This window comes from Schistocerca gregaria, chromosome X, assembly GCF_023897955.1.
Source record: "Schistocerca gregaria isolate iqSchGreg1 chromosome X, iqSchGreg1.2, whole genome shotgun sequence".
Taxonomy (NCBI): domain Eukaryota; kingdom Metazoa; phylum Arthropoda; class Insecta; order Orthoptera; family Acrididae; genus Schistocerca; species Schistocerca gregaria.
Window position 1 is genome coordinate 814,676,404 of NC_064931.1, and position 19,196 is coordinate 814,695,599.

Consider the following 19,196-nt stretch of genomic DNA (forward strand, 5'->3'; position numbering starts at 1 on the left):
TTGTGCTAGGTCATAACCCAGTGTCTGTATCATCGCTATCTTTATGCGTAAACTACAATCATACTCATAAGTTAAGGATAATGCTGATACATGGTGAAACAACGCTCTGGTGGGCGGTTTGCGGGTTTAAATCACCTCGGGGTATGACCATGCGGTGCATTTGACCTGCGGTCGTCGCACGGTGGCGCTGGCAGCAGTCCACATACGCAGAGGTGTGTTGGTGCATGTCAGAGTACGGTGCAGCGAGTAAGAGTGCAGACATTTTCAGACGTGCTAATGGTGACTGTGTTTTGAAAATGGTTCAAAGAACACATATTGATGACATTATGAAAGGTAGAATACTAGGGCGACTGGAGGCTGGTCAAACACAGCAGGTCGTAGCATGGGCCCTCCGTGTGCCACAAAGTGTGATCTCACGAATATGGCAACGATTCCAGCAGACAGTAAACATGTTCAGGTGCTACAGTACGGGACGTCCACAGTGTACAACACCACAAGAAGACCGGTATATCACCATCAGTGCCCGCAGACGGCTATGGAGTACTGCAGGTAGCCTTGCTCAGGACCTTACCGCAGCCACTAAAACAATTGTCTCTAGACATACAGTCTACAGACGACTGAACAGACGTGGTTTATTCGCCCGGAGACCTGCAAGGTGCATTCCACTGACCCCTGGTCACAGGATAGTCCGTAAAGCCGGATACCAAGAAATGGTGCATGGTCATTGGAACAGTGGTCCAAGATTATGTTCATGGATGAGTCCAGGTATAGTCTGAACAGAGATTCTCGCCGGGGTTTCATCTGGCGTGAGCCAGGAACCAGATACCAACCCCTTAATGTCCTTGAATGGGACCTGTATGGAGGTCATGGTTTGATGGTGTGGAGTGGGATTATGACTGGTGTACGTACACCCCTGCATGTCTTTGACAGAGGAACTGTAAGTATCGGGACGTCATTTTGCACCAGAACCGATCGCAGTCCTCTGGTTTGGAGCCGAGTGGAAGGCTTAAACCAGAGGCTCAGGCGATTCTGTGGAGAGCTGGGGTGCAAATTTCTCGACCTCCGCTATCGGGTGGAGAAATGTAGGGTCCCCCTGAATAGGTCAGGCGTGCACTACACCCCGGAAGCGTCTACAAGGGTAGCGGAGTACGTGTGGAGTGCACATGGGGGTTTTTTAGGTTAGAGAATTCTCTCCCTAGGCCTGACAAGACGCCTCCTGAGACGCGGCAAGGTAGGAGTAGGCAAAATGCAACAGGGAATAACATTATTAATGTGCTAATAGTAAACTGCAGGAGCGTCTATAGAAAGGTCCCAGAACTGCTCTCATTAATAAACGGTCACAACGCCCATAAAGTACTAGGGACAGAAAGTTGGCTGAAATCAGACGTAAACAGTAATGAAATCCTAAACTCAGATTGGAATGTATATCGCAGAGACAGGCTGGACAGTGAAGGGGGAGGCGTGTTTATAGCGATAAGAAGTGCAATAGTATCGAAGGAAATTGACAGAGATCCGAATTGTGAAATGATTTGGGTGAAGGTCACGGTTAAAGCAGGCTCAGACAAGGTAATTGGATGTCTCTATAGGCCCCCGGGCTCAGCAGCTGATGTGGCTCAGCACCTGAGAATAATTTGGAAAATATTTCGAGTAAATTTCCCCACCATGTTATAGTTCTGGGTGGAGATTTTAATTTGCCGGATATAGACTGGGAGACTGAAACGTTCATAACGGGTGGCAGGGACAAAGAATCCAGTGAAATATTTTTAAGTGCTTTATCTGAAAACTACCTTGAGCAGTCAAACAGAGAACCGACTCGTGGCGATAACATATTAGACCTTCGGGTGACAAACAGACCCGAACTATTTGAATCAGTTAATGCAGAACAGGGAATCAGTCATCATAAAGCGGTTACTGCATCGATGATTTCAGCCGTAAATAGAAATATTAAAAAAGGTAGGAAGATTTTTCTGTTTAGCAAAAGTGACAAAAAGCAGATTACAAAGTACCTGTTGGCTCAACATAAAAGTTTTGTCTCAAGTACAGATAGTGTTGAGGATCAGTGGACAAAGTTCAAAACCATCGTACAATATGCGTTAGATGAGTATGTGCCAAGCAAGATAGTAAGAGATGGAAAAGAGCCACCGTGGTACAACAACCGAGTTAGAAAACTGCTGCGGAAGCAAAGGGAACTTCACAGCAAACATAAACATAGCCAAAGCCTTGCAGACAAACAAAAATTACGCGAAGCGAAATATAGTGTGAGGAGGGCTATGCGAGAGGCGTTCAATGAATTCGAAAGTAAAGTTCTATGTACTGACTTGGCAGAAAATCCTAAGAAATTTTGGTCTTATGTCAAAGCGGTAGGTGGATCAAAACAAAATGTCCAGACACTCTGTGACCAAAATGGTACTGAAACAGAGGATGACAGACTAAAGGCCGAAATACTAAATGTCTTCTTCCAAAGCTGTTTCACAGAGGAAGACTGCACTGTACTTCCTTCTCTAGATTGTCGCACAGTTGACAAAATGGTAGATATCGAAATAGACGACAGAGGGATAGAGAAACAATTAAAATCGCTCAAAAGAGGAAAGGCCGCTGGTCCTGATGGGATACCAGTTCGATTTTACACAGAGTACGCGAAGGAACTTGCCCCCCTTCTTGCAGCGGTGTACCGTAGGTCTCTAGAAGAGCGAAGCGTTCCTAAGGATTGGAAAAGGGCACAGGTCATCCCCGTTTTCAAGAAGGGACGTCGAACAGATGTGCAGGACTATAGACATATATCTCTAACGTCGATCAGTTGTAGACTTTTGGAACACGTATTATGTTCGAGTATAATGTTTTATCTGGAGACTAGAAATCTACTCTGTAGGAATCAGCATGGGTTTAGAAAAAGACGATCGTGTGAAACCCAGATCGCGCTATTCGTCCACGAGACTCAGAGGGCCATAGACACGGGTTCACAGGTAGATGCCGTGTTTCTTGATTTCCGCAAGGGGTTCGATAGAGTTCCCCACAGTCATTTAATGAACAAAGTAAGATCATATGGACTATCAGACCAATTGTGTGATTGGATTGAGGAGTTCCTAGATAACAGAACGCAGCATGTCATTCTCAATGGAGAGAAGTCTTCCGAAGTGAGAGTGATTTCAGGTGTGCCGCAGGGGAGTGTCATAGGACCGTTGCTATTCACAATATACATAAATGACCTTGTGGATGACATCGGAGGTTCACTGAGGCTTTTTGTAGATGATGCTGTGGTGTATCGAGAGTTTGTAACAATGGAAAATTGTACTGAAATGCAGGAGGATCTGCAGCGAATTGACGCATGGTGCAGGGAATTGAATCTCAATGTAGACAAGTGTAATGTGCTGCGAATACATAGAAAGACAGTTCCCTTATCAATTAGCTACAAAATAGCAGGTCAGTAACTGGAAGCAGTTAATTACATAAATTATCTGGGTGTATGCATTAGGAGTGATTTACAGGATCATTTGGTAATCGCGAAAGCGTTACGGAGATGATAGATAAACTCCAGTGGAAGACCCTGCAGCAGAGACGCTCAGTAGCTCGGTACGGGCTTTTGTTAAAGTTTCGAGAACATACCTTCACCGAAGAGTCAAGCAGTATATTGCTCCCTCCTACGTATATCTCGCGAAGAGACCATGTGGATAAAATCAGAGAGATTAGAGCCCACACAGAAGCATACTGACAATCCTTCTTTCCACGAACAATACGAGACTGGAATAGAAGGGAGAACCGATAGAGGTACTCAGGGTACCCTCCGCCACACACCGTAGGTGGCTTGTGGAGTATGGATGTAGATGTAGATGTAGATGTATGTCCCCACCTTTTCATGGGTGCAGTGTGTCCCACCTTCCTCCTGATGGATGATAACGCACGGCCTCACAGAGCTGTCATCGTGGAGGAGTACCTTGAAACAGAAGATATCAGGCTAATGGAGTGGCCTGCATGTTCTCCAGACCTAAATCCCATCGAGCACGTCTGGGATGCTCTCGGTCAACGTGTCGCTGCAGGTCTTCAAACACCTAGGACACTTCAGGAGCTCCAACAGGCACTGGTGCAAGAATGGGAGGCTATACCCCAGCAGCTGCTCGACCACCTGATTCAGAGTATGCCAACCCGTTGTGCGGCCTGTGTACGTGTGCATGGTGATCATATCCCATATTGATGTCGGGGTACATGAGCAGGAAACAGTGGCGTTTTGTAGCACGTCTTTCGGGACGGTTTTCGCAACTTATCATCAATACCGTGGACTTACAGATCTGTGTCGTGTGTGTTCCTTATGTGCGTATGCTATTAGCTCCAGTTTTGTGTGGTGGCACGTTGTGTGGCACCACATTCTGCAATTATCCTTAATTTATGAGCATGAATGTATTTGCGTTTCTGTTTCTTGTCAGGCATGTGTAAGACTTCATACTCAAACTCGCTCAATCTCAGTGCCCATCTAGTAATTCTACTTGAAGGGTCTTTAAGTCCCAACAACCACTTAAGAGCTTCATTGTCGGTCACTTCTTTAATCTTCTTTCCATACAAATAACATCAGAAAAACGTGATCCCTTATATCGCACAAAGTATAACATTTTCTGTTGTGGAGTAATTTATCTCCACTCTGTTCAGTTGCCTAAAGGCAGATGCTACTGGATGCGCCTCTCTATTTACTATGCGACTAAGAAGACAGTCCAAAGCATGACTAGAAGCATCACACGACAAGACTAGTTCTTATGGTAGACCAGAAGATCTCGTACTGTACTTTATGTTACCCCACTTCTATACTCCTTCACCCACTCAAACTTCATGTCCTCTTTTAACAGTTATGTAACTTGTCCCACCAAATCTGCAAATCCTTTTATGGATTTTCTGTAATAACTCGCTAAACCCAAGAAAGAATGTAGTTCCCGAGTAATACTAGGAACTGGAAATTCCTGTGCTGCATTTACCCATCTTGGATCAATTTTAACTTTTTAACTGCTAATGAGAAGCCCTAATTACGCCACTTCTTCTAAAGCAAAGTGATATTTTTCCATGTTCCTCGTTAAATGGGTGCTTGTAACTAAAAACCTCTTGCAAAGGTTGTGTATGTTCCACCATATCCTTCATAAAAACAGTAATATCATCTAGGTATACCATGTACTGGTGGGGTTTCGATCTCTTCAGTACTCCATCTAGAAAATTCTGAAAGGTTGTCAGAGCATTCTTCAACCCAAACGCTATCCTACGATTTTTATAGTGGCCCCTGGAATAAAGAAAGCTGCTTTCAGATGGTCTTTGGCGGTAACCTCTATCTGATGGCACCCACTCCTTAGATACTAGTACAGCAGTACTTGCGTTGCCCTAAGTTGTCAGTAGTCTAGGTAATACTTGGTACTGGATATGCATCAGTTATAGATTTACTGTTAAAATGTCTATAGACACAGCATAATCTATATCTCTTAGTAGTATCTGATGACTTTGTTGATCAAAGAATTGTTTCAACACTGACTGCAAATCTTGTGATATGTGACAATGTTTATGATGTGCCGGTGGCTCATTTCCTGTAGAGATATGCTGTTCTGCTGCATATGTCGATGGAAAAGGCCCTTTAGGAAAATCAAATCCTCGAACTCAAACAGTAATTTCACAATTTCCAATCTATCTGTAGATTTATGATGCTCAACGTTTTACAAAATGCAGCTTTATTAGTGATTTGAATATTGTGCTGGGGCACATTGACTGAGTCCCATCTCCATCATCCATCATATTCAAATTATGTACCAACAGTCCTTTAGCCAGCTCTACTCCGTAGGCTCCAAAATTATTCTAATTCATGGGTACAACTTTCCTGCCCAACCTCTCCTGTACGTGTACAATGCTTCGCCTTAAAAAACAACGTGGTGTGTCTGATACATCATTTGCTGTAAGTGGTTACACCAGGCACAATGCATTAACAGGCCACTCCAGTTCCACATTTACCCAGATCAACTTTCCGGTACCTTTCAGCACAATAACATGCATATCAATCCTTAGTGTTGTTGACTGTATTTCAAGTGGTTAAAAACTTAAGACTGATGCACCTTGCAACAGTACTTCACTAGCGTCAGCCTACCCTAGCTGGACTGTTCTCCTTCTAAGTAAACTAAACTAAGATCAGTTTTGGTATGCTGTGTTATCAGAAAGACAAACCTTAATATCACACAGCAGTCTTTACTTACCTGGAGCACAACTTCTATGTATTGCTTAAAACGCTGTACTCCAACCTGAACCCATAGAATTCACATCACTGTTTCCAAGTCCGCATAAGTTATAGCATGGAGGGCTCAATCGCCACTGACCGATGAGACCCATACTTACTACCGACACATGCACGCTGTGTCTAATAAAAACTTTCTTCCCTGCACTACTTCCATGATACTAGATTCAATTTCTGCATTCCACACTTCTTGCACCGAAATTTACCAGGAAACCTGTGCGGTAGACCAGCGGTTCCTTCTTGCATTGAAGACCTGCTTATTTGTCCCTTGCTTCTCTCATGGTTCCTACAATTGTATTGGTGGTGTCCCACCACATGACATCTACTACACTGAGATTGGAAATATTGACTTTGCACAAGTCCCATCCTACCACACCTGTAGCACCTCACGTTAGAGGAAACCACTCTTCTCTTACCCCACATGCCTGTTGCTACATCAGTTTCTTCAAAACCTGTAGCTAATCTGATCACAGGGCACAACTCCTTTTTGGCACCCATTCTCAGCATTCTTGATATTCAAGGGTACAAGCCTTTCAAAAATGTCTCAGTTGCCCTCTGTTTCGTTTCCTGCAATATGATTTTATTTGCCTCGTCTGCCTACCCTAATTCATATGCTATCACATTCACCTTACGTATCCTGCCTGCCAAATTCTCTATTGACTCATTACATTTCTTCGACAGACTACTCAATCGTTCGTGAAGAACCTCACTTTGCTTCTTGTACCTTTGTAGTGGGTTTTGTTTCAGTTCATCAAATGTTTGCACAGCTGTTAGCCTCTCTGTACATCTAACTTACGTTTTGCCTTCCCCTACGAACCGTAACTTGGACACCTGCCATAACTGATTCTGCGACCATTCCCCACTTCTGGCTATTAATTGCAAATCATCCAAAAACGGCATTATGTCGTCAGTCAACTTTCTAGAGAGAGGTGTGGTCAAGCTGACGGTGGCTGGATCTAGTAAAGAACTAGGCTGCACATCTAATTCTAACTGTTCCTTCCTAGTTGAAAGCTTGTTAAATAAGTCCATTTTATCCACTTTCAATTGTGCTTCTTAACCAATGCTTGAACTGCCTTCCAACCAATGATATCCTGCGTCTGAGACTCCGTCATTGTGAAAGCTTCATCTTCAATACACACTAAGTAACACAGAACACACGTGCAACAGTTTGTATGTCACAATACAGCATTTACATCTTATTATCAGTCATCATGACTCTGTGCATTGAGTAGCAACATGCCTGTACTACGACAGAGTAAGTTACATTGAGCGCGTCTCACTGGTTATAAATAATCCTTCGTATTACTGTACGAGGTGCATTCAAGCTCTAAGGCCTCCGATTTTTTTCTCAGGACTGGAAAGAGATCGAAACATGAGCATTGTTTCAAAATGAGGCCGCGTTCATTGTCAATACGTCCCAGAGATGGCAGCACCATAAGGCATATGGAATTTTACCGCCAGTGGCCAGAATGAGAACTGTTTTAAATACTTAAATTTGCGACGTTCTCCTTACTTGAACAGCGTGCAATCATTCGTTTCCTGAATTTGCGTGGTGTGAAACCAATTGAAATTCATCGACAGTTGAAGGAGACATGTGGTGATGGAGTTATGGATGTGTCGAAAGTGCGTTCGTGGGTGCGACAGTCTAATGAAGGCAGAACATCGTGTGACAACAAACCGATTCAACCTCAGGCTCGCACAAGCCGGTCTAACGACATGATCGAGAAAGTGGAGAGAATTGTTTTGGGGGATCACCGAATGTCTGTTGAACAGATGGCCTCCAGAGTTGGCATTTCTGTGGGTTCTGTGCACACAGTCCTGCATGACGACCTGAAAATGCGAAAAGTGTCATCCGGGTAGGTGCCACGAATGCTGACAGACGACCACATGGCTGCCCATGTGGCATGTTGCCAAGCAATGTTGACGAGCAATGACAGCATGAATGGGACTTTCTTTTCGTCGGTTGTGACAATGGATAAGACGTGGATGCCATTTTTCAATCCAGAAACAAAGCGCCAGTCAGCTCAATGGAAGCACACAGATTCATCGCCACCAAAAAAATTTCGGGTAACCGCCAGTGCTGAAAAAATGATGGTGTCCATGTTCTGGGACAGCGAGGTCGTAATCCTTACCCATTGCGTTCCAAAGGGCACTACGGTAACAGGTGCATCCTATGAAAATTTTTTGAAGAACAAATTCCTTCCTGGACTCCAACAAAAACGCCCGGGAAGGGCTGCGCGTGTGCTGTTTCACCAAGACAACGCACCCGCACATCGAGCTATCGTTACACAACAGTTTCTTCGTGATAACAACTTTAAAGTGATTCCTCATGCTCCCTACTCACCTGACCTGGCTCCTAGTGACTTTTGGCTTTTTCCAACAATGAAAGACACTCTCCGTGGCCGTACATTCACCAGCCGTGCTGCTATTGCCTCAGCGATTTTCCAGTGGTCAAAACAGACTCCTAAAGAAGCCTTCGCTGCTGCCATGGAATGATGGCGTCAGCGTTGTGAAAAATGTGTACGTGTGCAGGTCGATTACGTCGAGAAGTAACGCCAGTTTCATCGATTTCGGGTGAGTAGTTAATTAGAATTAAAATCGGAGGCCTTAGAACTTGAATGCACCTCGTATAAGCACTACTCTCAAATTTCTGTGAATCTCCCGCTTAGACACCACATGCTCCACACAAAAAAACATGGAAAACCACCACAGTAACCAATAGTCTGCTAACTCATTCTACTGTGAGACGAAACTGCGTGCTGTGGTTGCAAATCAGTGCTGTGTGGAGGCCGATGGTCCTAGCACCAACTGCCAGACTAGGTACACTGATAACAAACTACTTTTGACACCAGTCTGTCACGACCCAATGTGAGTGGGGTCAGTACAGTATAGACATGGTGGATTGGCAAGGTGTTGAGGTAATGATGCTGGGCAGTGGTGGCTAGGAAATCTCGGCTGCAAGGTAAAGGAATTTTAATCAGTCTTGCACTACAGTGATTTAAGTGCTGTGAAACCATGAACATGATCCCCCATGTAGGCTCATGGTCTGCCGGCTGCACTGTCAGCTGCAGCAGGCTGGGGCAGTGTGCTAGACATGTGACGTCCACATCCTGCGTTACTGGCACTGTTTGCTTCAATCAGCAGATTGTGCCCCAGTTAGCACTGTGTGGCCCCGAGCAAGAAGTGCTTGCGATGTGAGCGTCTGCCTTGTAGAGGTCCACAGCTACCGCAAGAGAATCTTGCCCCAGTGCGGGTGGATGGCAATAGTGTCGCCCTGGTCGTGAACTCCTGTCCCCCAAGGCTGCAGTTTGGCTGTTGGCATAGAGACTGCAGACAGGTCACTCATTGTGCTGCTCCAGGTCCACAAGTACGGTCTGATGCAGATGACTGCCCAGACTGGCAGCAGCAGCTCGTTGACCCATACTGTGGTGTAGACTTGCTCGATACTGGTGTCGTGGAGGGTGATGCAAGACTGCACATAACTGTACTAGAATCAAAAAGTATTATAGTTGATGATTGCAAGTTTGTTGCTTCCAGGCACACGCAGATTAACGGCTACGTGGCCCAGTTGTGTGGGAAACTCCCCTCGGGTCCGTTCATAGTCGCATTGGTTTTCTTCGATATCGCCAACACTGTGCAGCTCGGTCTGGCTGCCTTGAAGTAGACTAACAGGCTCGTTCATGAAATCGCGTAGCTGCGTCTCTGTGACTCCCTGCTCCCCTCACATACTGCCTCGGGCATGGATGTTTGTGATGTCCTTAGGTTACTTAGGTTTAAGTAGTTCTAAGTTCTAGGGGACTGATGACCTCAGAAGTTAAGTCCCATAGTGCTCAGAGCCATTTCTCCTGAACGGCTCTTTCTATTCCATGAAAAGATTTTTATTTAAAAACTGGTGGCTGTAAAAAAATTGTTTTTAAAGATAGTTGCACGATTATGTATAAAACATATGTTCATCAACGGTAATCAAATCGCTTATAAACATCCTATAAACTGATTCGTTCCATATCATTTCGATTAAAGAATAGTTCATATTTTCTATGGAACACCTCGCTAATTAACTTACTAACCTGCATGTTTACTCAGGAAGAAATACTTGTACTAGGGGCACGTGGAGCAAGGCGCATATATTATGACTTGTCGTTTTACGACAGGTTGACAAGTAAATGACAATGTTCTATGTAACATGCAGCTAACTAACAAACTAAATTGCAGGTTTACTCAAGAAGAAACACTTGAGCTAGTGGCACATGGAACGATGCATAGTTATTACGTGACATGTTGTTTTATGACAAGTTGTTAAGGAGTAACAATGTTTACCACAAGCGAAATGGCAATATTAGATAAGTGTCGATTTATTAAACGAGGAAGACAATATTTGCATTACAGAAACTATTAGTGCCGCAATAAAAGGAAATAGAAGGTACAATCGTTGAAGTATTGGTTGACAATGGTACAGAATTTTCATCAGTAAATTAGAGCTACTAACAACCTTTCTAAATGAGGAAAGACAAAGCACCAGTGCCTGTCTCGGGTTTAAAGATATTTGCAGCAACAAGAAAACTGCCCCGACTCATACAGGGTTGCGTTTTGTGGTCTTTTAGGATCGACACAATGCAAACAAACGTCCAATACTTCGTCAACCCTTACCCAGCGTAAACAATTCACTTGTCACTGATTTCTTAAATGAATATGAAAGTGAATTAAAGTTTATCACAGATCAGTTAGAACTGAAATCAGAAGATCTCGCACCATCTGGTAATATCTTACATATGACAAACTATTAGACAAGAACTCTTGGGGATCAGTGGCGGATTTGCATATAGGCCCACTAGGTATTGACGTAGCAGCGGCACCTTAAGAGAGGCGGCATTTTTGCTCTGTACTCACTTTCACCTTTTATGTTTTAAATTAACTGCACTTACAGACGACAAAAATTTTAATTTTATTAAACAACGTGCTAGTTTAAATAAGCCTTAAGAACGAAATTCGACAATATAAGCTTGGAAATATACGTAGTTTGTCTCTTACACAGAAGATTACAGCAACCAGCCACTATTAATACTGCTATTTATTTAAGTAAACAGCACCGAAATGACAAGTTCATCATCAGACGGTTGTTCACATGATTTGCAAGATACACTTCACATATTGTTGAGAAAACGGTGAGGACGCAAAATCTGAATCTACAGTATTTGCAAGATTGTGTCCTGTCATTTCGGAATCCTGAGGCGAGCTGTTGCCGACCGATCTATCGATAATGCTTCGCTGTTCACTAATTGTTTCACTGCCTACACCATTATTTGCAGCCCGCTCCATTTCCCTATGCGCTATTACCAAATTACTACTTTGAACGTTAGTGAATTCATTACATGGTGACGCTAACACACTGCTTTCGTCTTCACTGTCATTTCTCAGTTTACTTTGGAGCCTAGTGTTACGTTTTTCACACGCCATTATTGTCACAATTTTTCACACGACAACACAGAAAAATACAATTTGAAGAACAAAAATAAGAGAACACATTAACATAGCACTGAAAATAATTACTAGTTAATTGCAAGCGCAGCTGCGAAATACTTGGTGCAAATCTACATGCATGCCACAACTGTTTTACTGTACAACAATGAAAGACTGCAACTACAAAGGAAATTCTCTCTATGATTACGCGCTAGCAATAAACAAAGGCTACACTAACTACACAAACTACAAGAAAAAAATCAGAAGATTCCAGTGAGGTATCCTCGCCTAAGGGTCGACATATGAAACGTCCCCTTAGAAAAATTATACACGACTGTGCTTAAACTGACACACAATATTTTAGGCGCAACGCAATCTGACTTCCAAAAATCCCTACGAAAGAATGGCCCTGACTAACATTAACCTATACGTTTCAGAAATCACTTACCTCACAAAAATCTTCGTTACTCAAGCTACTGCAATACAGCGAGCACCACTACTGCCAGCTAAATAAAAGATTCAAACTACGGAAGGCACTAACTACTGATAGGCATAGTTAGCAAATGAAAGATTTTAATAGAGAAGAAACAATGTATTTAACTCACTAGTCATAATATATATAGCAGTTCATGACACCAATTCTTACAAATTTCAAAACTCCGCCATCTCTCTCCCCACGTCCACCACTGCTGGCGGCTCACCTCCAACTGCGCAACGCTACGCGCTGTTAGCATCCAGCTGCCGCTGCCCAACACTACAATGGCAGACAACAATGCAAACCAGCCACAGACTGCACACGGCAGAGCCAGTGATTTTTATACAGAGCGCTACGTGGCGGCGGCGTTACCAATAAAAAAAACCTAAACAGCCTACTTACAATATTCGTCATTTTTCGATCTTTATTCTTCCACTGTGGCGAAAAGGAGTTTCGGAAAATGGTGGTTAATGACTCTGCTTTAGTGGCATTGTCATCAGTGGCTTTACCGTTCTAACCGCGCAGTGAAGCTATTGATTGTCTTGCCACTGGTGTGCTTTACGTATGACCAGACTCTCTTTAGCTTTTCTGCCAGATTTCGAGACAGAGTTTCGTTGTGGAAATTATTGAAAGCATCTCGCATTGAAGTACGCACTATATTTCGAACGTCTGCAAAACTTTGTCAGTATTGGGGATTTTGCGTTCTTTTAAATTTGGCATGGTTTTTTCGCTGCTTCGGCAACAGCGATCTGTCCCGTTTTGTGTAGGGATCAGTACCATCACTTATTAATTTATGTGGTACATATCTCTCAATTGCTGTCAATACTGTCTCTTTGAAATCATTCCATAACTTTTCTACGCTTACATCATAAGATGGGAAAGAGATCAGGCTGTCTTTTAAAAAGGTGTTAAGAGCATTTTATCAGTTTTTTTTTTTTTTGAATAGTTATGATTTGCGTTCCTTTTTGATGGTTGTAGGAGTTACGGTATTCAGCCTAGCAGCTACTGCCTTGTGGTCGCTAATCCCTGTATTCGTCATGATACTCACTTTTTGTCCAGGATTATTTGTTGCTCAGAGCTCAAGTATGCTTTCGCAACCATTTACGCTTCGAGTGGGCTCATGAACTAATTGTTCAAAAACTTTTCTGAGAAAGCGTTCAGTACAATTTCGGATGACGTTTTATGCTTGCCGCCGGCTTTAAACTTATAATTTTTCCAGCATAGCGAGACAAAAGTTAAAAATGAAGAAAAGCAAATTGTTCCTGATTTCGAGTCTCACAAAAAGAAATAACCTCGTTCGTGATGATCTTGCAGAATGGTGTGTCAGTCAACCAACAATCGACATCCTCTTACAATGTGGCACTAATCAAAATTGTAACGGAGATTTTTCTAATTCAGGAAGATCAATAACCAGATATTTGAACAAAAATGTATTTTACTGTAAGCTTTGAAATGGTGAATCAACTTTTCGTGTACCCTCCTGCAGTACCGGTGCTGCTTTTTGTGCGCCATGTAAATTGTTCGGAGGTAAGGCCGTGTTTGCTACTAATGGTATTGCTGATTGGAAAAATATTTCTAATATTTTCATCATGAGAATTCACTTGAACACAAAAACTCTTAGTTATCACTCTTAACAAGAAAAAATGTCACTTGGAACCATACATACCTATTTCGAGTCTTATGTTGAGACAGAAAAAATGTACTGGCACACTGTGTTGAAAAGGGTGTTTGCAATAGTTAAGAAGCTAGCAAATCGTGGACTTCCCCTACGTGGACACATTGAAAGATTCCATTCATTACATAATGGTGAATTTATGATGTTTCTAGAACTTAATAGCCGAGTTTGATCCTTATCTCGCAGAACACATTGAACGATATGAAAATCCAGGGCAGGGACATAGATGTTATCTCTCTTCAACAATCTGTGATGAAATAACAGAGCTTCTTTCTGAACGAAAAAAAAGAATTATAGTAAGTGAAGTAAAACAGGCCAAATATTTCTCTATAATAGCTGATTCTACTGCAGACATTTCACATATTGCTCAATTATCTTTCATATATATATATATATATATATATATATATATATATATATATATTGGGTGGTCCATTGATCGTAGCCGGGCCAAATATCACACGAAATAAGCGTCAAACAAATAAACTACAAACAACGAAACTTGTCTAGCTTCAAGGGGGAAACCAGATGTCGCACACGCCCGTTAGGCATTTTGATCACAATAGCCATAGGTCAACGCGATATCGCCTTTTGACCTTTTCCGCAATTGGTAAACGGTCCATTTTAACACGGGTAATGTATCACGAAGCAAATACCGTCCGAACTGGCGGAATGTTACGTGATACCACGTACTTATACGTTTGTGGCTATTACAGCGTCTTCTACCACAAAGCGAAAAAGGTGGTCCAATTAAAACATTCATATTTTTTACGTACTACATGAATATGTAACAAAAAATGGGGGTTCCTATTTTAAAAAATGCAGTTGATATCCGTTTGACCTATGGCAGCTCCATCTGGCGGGCCAACCATAGCGCCATATATATTAAGATATGTGAACGAGAATGCTGAATCTGTTGAACGGTTTCTTCTGTTATTACCAAACCCAGAACAAAAGTCTGAAAACTTAGCTGAGGCCGTGCTAAAAGTTATGTCTACAAATTCCATTGATATTACTGACTGTAGTGGCCAGTAATATGACAACGCAAGCAGTATGTCAGGAACCTAGAGTGGTTTGCAGGCACGCATTAAACAACGAAATGTGCCTTGTGCAGCACATTCTTTGAATTTAGCGGGCACTTGTGCTGCAAGCTGTTACGGGAAGCATGTTCATCTTTCAATATAATGCAAAATCTTTGTAATTTTTTCTCTGCTTCTGCACAGCGCTGGGATAAACTTTTTTCTTTCATGAAACTGGGAAGCACTATGGCAAAAGTTTATCAAAACGAAGTTGGTCAGCGAAAGAGGAAGTGTGTGTCTATATGAAAACTGGGTGGTCGTTATCAATGCCCTCACACATATGGCCAATAATACGTTTGAAAAACCACTTGTGCGTATTCCTGGCGTCTCTTGAAATGTGTAGTTGTCGCAGAAATATACGTTATCGGAGAGTACGCTCAGATTAAAAAGTGTTAATAAATAACGTAGTTCAGTTCTGTCGATAAATACGTAGAAGTTTTGCTAAATCCGTTAGAAAGAGCCGTGGTGAGAGCAGTAGCTGCAGTACACAACTGTTCAGCCCTTACATAGATTAAAGGAACTGTGTACACTTATTATGCAGCATCTAGCTACACAGACCCTAATGCATTACACGTTATCTATTAAATTATAAAACAAATTTAATTTTTCCACACTAGTCTGTAAAATTATGTAATAGCAAATCCAGTTCATCTACATCTACATGACTACTCTGCAATTCACATTTAAGTGCTTGGCAGAGGGTTCATCGAACCACAATCATACTATCTCTCTACTATTCCACTCCCGAACAGCGAGCGGGAAAAACGAACATCTAAACCTTTCTGTTCGAGCTCTGATTTCTCTTATTTTATTTTGATGATCATTCCTACCTATGTAGGTTGGGCTCAACAAAATATTTTCGCATTCGGAAGAGAAAGTTGGTGACTGAAATTTCGTAAAAAGGTCTCGCCGCGACGAAAAACGTCTATGCTGTAATGACTTCCATCCCAACTCGTGTATCATATCTGCCACACTCTCTCCCCTATAACGCGATAATACAAAACGAGCTGCCCTTTTTTGCACCCTTTCGATGTCCTCCGTCAATCCCACCTGGTAAGGATCCCACACCGCGCAGCAATATTCTAACAGAGGACGAACGAGTGTAGTGTAAGCTGTCTCTTTAGTGGACTTGTTGCATCTTCTAAGTGTCCTTCCAATGAAACGCAACCTTTGGCTCGCCTTCCCGACAATATTATCTATGTGGTCCTTCCAACTGAAGTTGTTCGTAATTTTAACACCCAGGTACTTAGTTGAATTGACAGCCTTGAGAATTGTACTATTTATCGAGTAATCGAATTCCAACGGATTTCTTTTGGAACTCATGTGGATCATCTCACACTTTTCGTTATTTAGCGTCAACTGCCACCTGACACACCATACAGCAATCTTTTCTAAATCGCTTTGCAGCTGATACTGGTCTTCGGATGACCTTACTAGACGGTAAATTACAGCATCATCTGCGAACAGTCTAAGAGAACTGCTCAGATTGTCACCCAGGTCATTTATATAGATCAGGAACAGTAGAGGTCCCAGGACGCTTCCCTGGGGAACACCTGATATCACTTCAGTTTTACTCGATGATTTGCCGTCTCTTACTACGATCTGCGACCTTCCTGACAGGAAATCACGAATCCAGTCGCACAACTGAGACGATACCCCATAGCTCCGCAGCTTGATTAGAAGTCGCTTGTGAGGAACGGTGTCAAAAGCTTTCCGGAAATCTAGAAATACGGAATCAACTTGAGATCCCCTGTCGATAGCGGCCATTACTTCGTGCGAATAGTTCTGTGTCTGTTCGTCTGTATTTAGTTATTAGTTCGTGCACCGAAATCTCTATTTCATTTTCATTTCTTACGCTTTCCTATAGACTCACGTGTCAATACCGAAAGTGGTTTATTTATCTGATACACATTTTAGTTATTAGATCTTAAACGACAGTTTAATTTTCTTTTTGAACACATCTCTGTAAAAGCACGAATTAATTTCTAATGTATGACACCTTCGCTTCAATTTTTAGATCTTAACACAACTTTTTTGTTTTCTGTTTCAACGGTTTGGTGTAAAATAACATATTAAAAGTGATCGTATAACAAAAATCCATTGCGTCCTACACGCTCTGCTGCATGTTTAGGCCATCAGAGAAATGTTATTTTCCTTGTGTTCCTTTCTGTTGTCTTTCAACAGAAAAATGTGTCAACGCAATGCTGTCGTACACCATGTACAGCTCAGGAACCATATTACACTTTCCGGCCGACTAGACCGCTGACGCGTCGTTCAGAACAACGAATAGCAAGAGTACGGAAACAGCTCACGGCGCTCCCTCCCAAAACGGCAATTGTGAAGTGATCGATTAATGGTCATTATTTAAAACATTTTTTTTTTTTTGGGGGGGGGGGGGGGCATATAATATGATGTGCCTAGAGGAGCAAAATTTTTAAATCCGTCACCGTTGGGTAGATGTATAAGAGTAATCTTTTTATATAATATAGAGATCGAAAAAGATCGAGTAGATTTTAATTAAGCAGAAGTACAGTTGCCGTACAAAGCCAAGGAAAGGATAACATAATATGTAGATATGAATTATCGAGAATTCCGAAAAAGGTGAATTCAGATGGAGTATGTATGAAAGGACCCAAGAATCGAGCCACAATATGAAACTATGGAACGTGTTAATAATGACACACCTTTCCTAAGAGGAACTATGATGTGGAAGGCCGGAAACTTTGTTTCCCATGTCACTATGAGGATGCGTTAATAGATTTCATACACCAAATTCATTGGCGTTATGCTGTGGGTACTTGTACCGAAAAAAATCCAGATGACGGTAATGTTTAACAGCTTACACAGATGGGTAAGAAAGTGTATTTCTGGCTCCGATTAATCTATAATGTACGTACCACTTAGATACCATTTCATGGGCTCATGCAAAATACTGAAGTCAAAAAATGGCTCTGAGCACTATGGGACTTAACATCTGAGGTCATCAGTCCCCGAGAACTTAGAACTACTTAAACCTAAGTAGCCTAAGGACATCACACACATCCATACCCGAGGCAGGAAATTTGAGTGTCTCGAACACCCGCGTTACCCGAACTTCAGGCTGAGTGGCTTTCATCTTTTAGGACTGCTTACACAAGCATCTGAATATCGATGAAGAGCAGAAATGCTTTGAGCACGAGTGGCTACATTCACAACCCAAAGAATTCTTCTCATAAGGTATACGTGCACTTCCGAAGTGGTGGAATACGTACGTTACACTGCATGGGGACTACAAGGAAAAATGACATATCTGTAATTTGCTCCATTATCTCACATGCATAATAAACAATTAATGTTTTCATTGGAATCACCCTTTTATTATTATTAAAATCGTATTCATTTGTACCACGTTAAAATTTGGGATGATAGCAATTTTTATTAAGAAATTGAAGAGAACGTCAGGTGGCTGTAATGACCGACGACGAGCAGTGAAAGGAGAGGTGAACACCTACCTGCTGCGACATGGTTGGACGACGAACTGCACTGGTTTGAGGACAAATTGCATTTCCACAACTAACCTTATCAGCGGCCACGGCTAGCGCGACCAAACCCGTCGGCACTATGTCATAGCTAGAGATCCGGTTTTCGTGCACTATCAAATCGTAAAACATGTACGCATTCACACAGTCTCATATCACTAACCCCTCCTAGCGCAGTGGCGAAGAAAGTCTGTCCTCTGCCTGCAATAAGGCGGATAGCGTAGTCACGGGCTTGTGTCACATTCATATCACTAAACATGCACGAAGAGGTGGCAAAACAAAAATATTCGCTGTCAGAAGTCACTTCTAAATCTATATGTATTTTCCTATAAAACAGTACACAACCAATTTCTCTAAATTTTGTTTTCACTTATGATCATTCCATTGTGTGACAGATCATTTTTGGACAAAGAAAATGACTTTCTAAGACCCAAGAAGTGACAGGTGCATACTTAAATGAAGAAATTTCGGGCAGAGTTAGATCACGATGAAAGTCTTTTGCATTTTCGCCACAATTTTTTTTTCTTCGTCAATTTCATAAACTCATACTCAAGTTTTGCTCCGATAACTTCGTTCAGCTTAATTTTTTCTGCGGCATCCACTTCTCCAATGGATGATTGGAAATATTTTTGAATCCCTTCAATAACAAAGATTCCACCAGTGGTAGATATGGGGCTTCCAACTTCGTTATTCCCGCAGACAAATGCGCAAAATTTGATTTGATGCGAATCAGGTCTTACTTCAA

General features: G+C 42.2%; 1 protein-coding gene across 2 annotated transcripts in view; it reads right to left on the reverse strand.

The window, feature by feature from the left end:
• Positions 1 to 18,459, reverse strand: part of LOC126298689 (solute carrier family 22 member 7-like) — a 155,663-nt gene extending 137,204 nt beyond the window's left edge. For both annotated transcript variants that reach the window (XM_049990127.1, XM_049990126.1), the window contains exon 1: positions 18,425 to 18,459. In XM_049990127.1, coding sequence (XP_049846084.1) covers positions 18,425 to 18,436 — 12 coding nt within the window. In that variant the 5' untranslated portion in view covers positions 18,437 to 18,459. The remainder of the gene's footprint in view (positions 1 to 18,424) is intronic.
• Between the last annotated feature and the right edge of the window lie 737 nt (positions 18,460 to 19,196).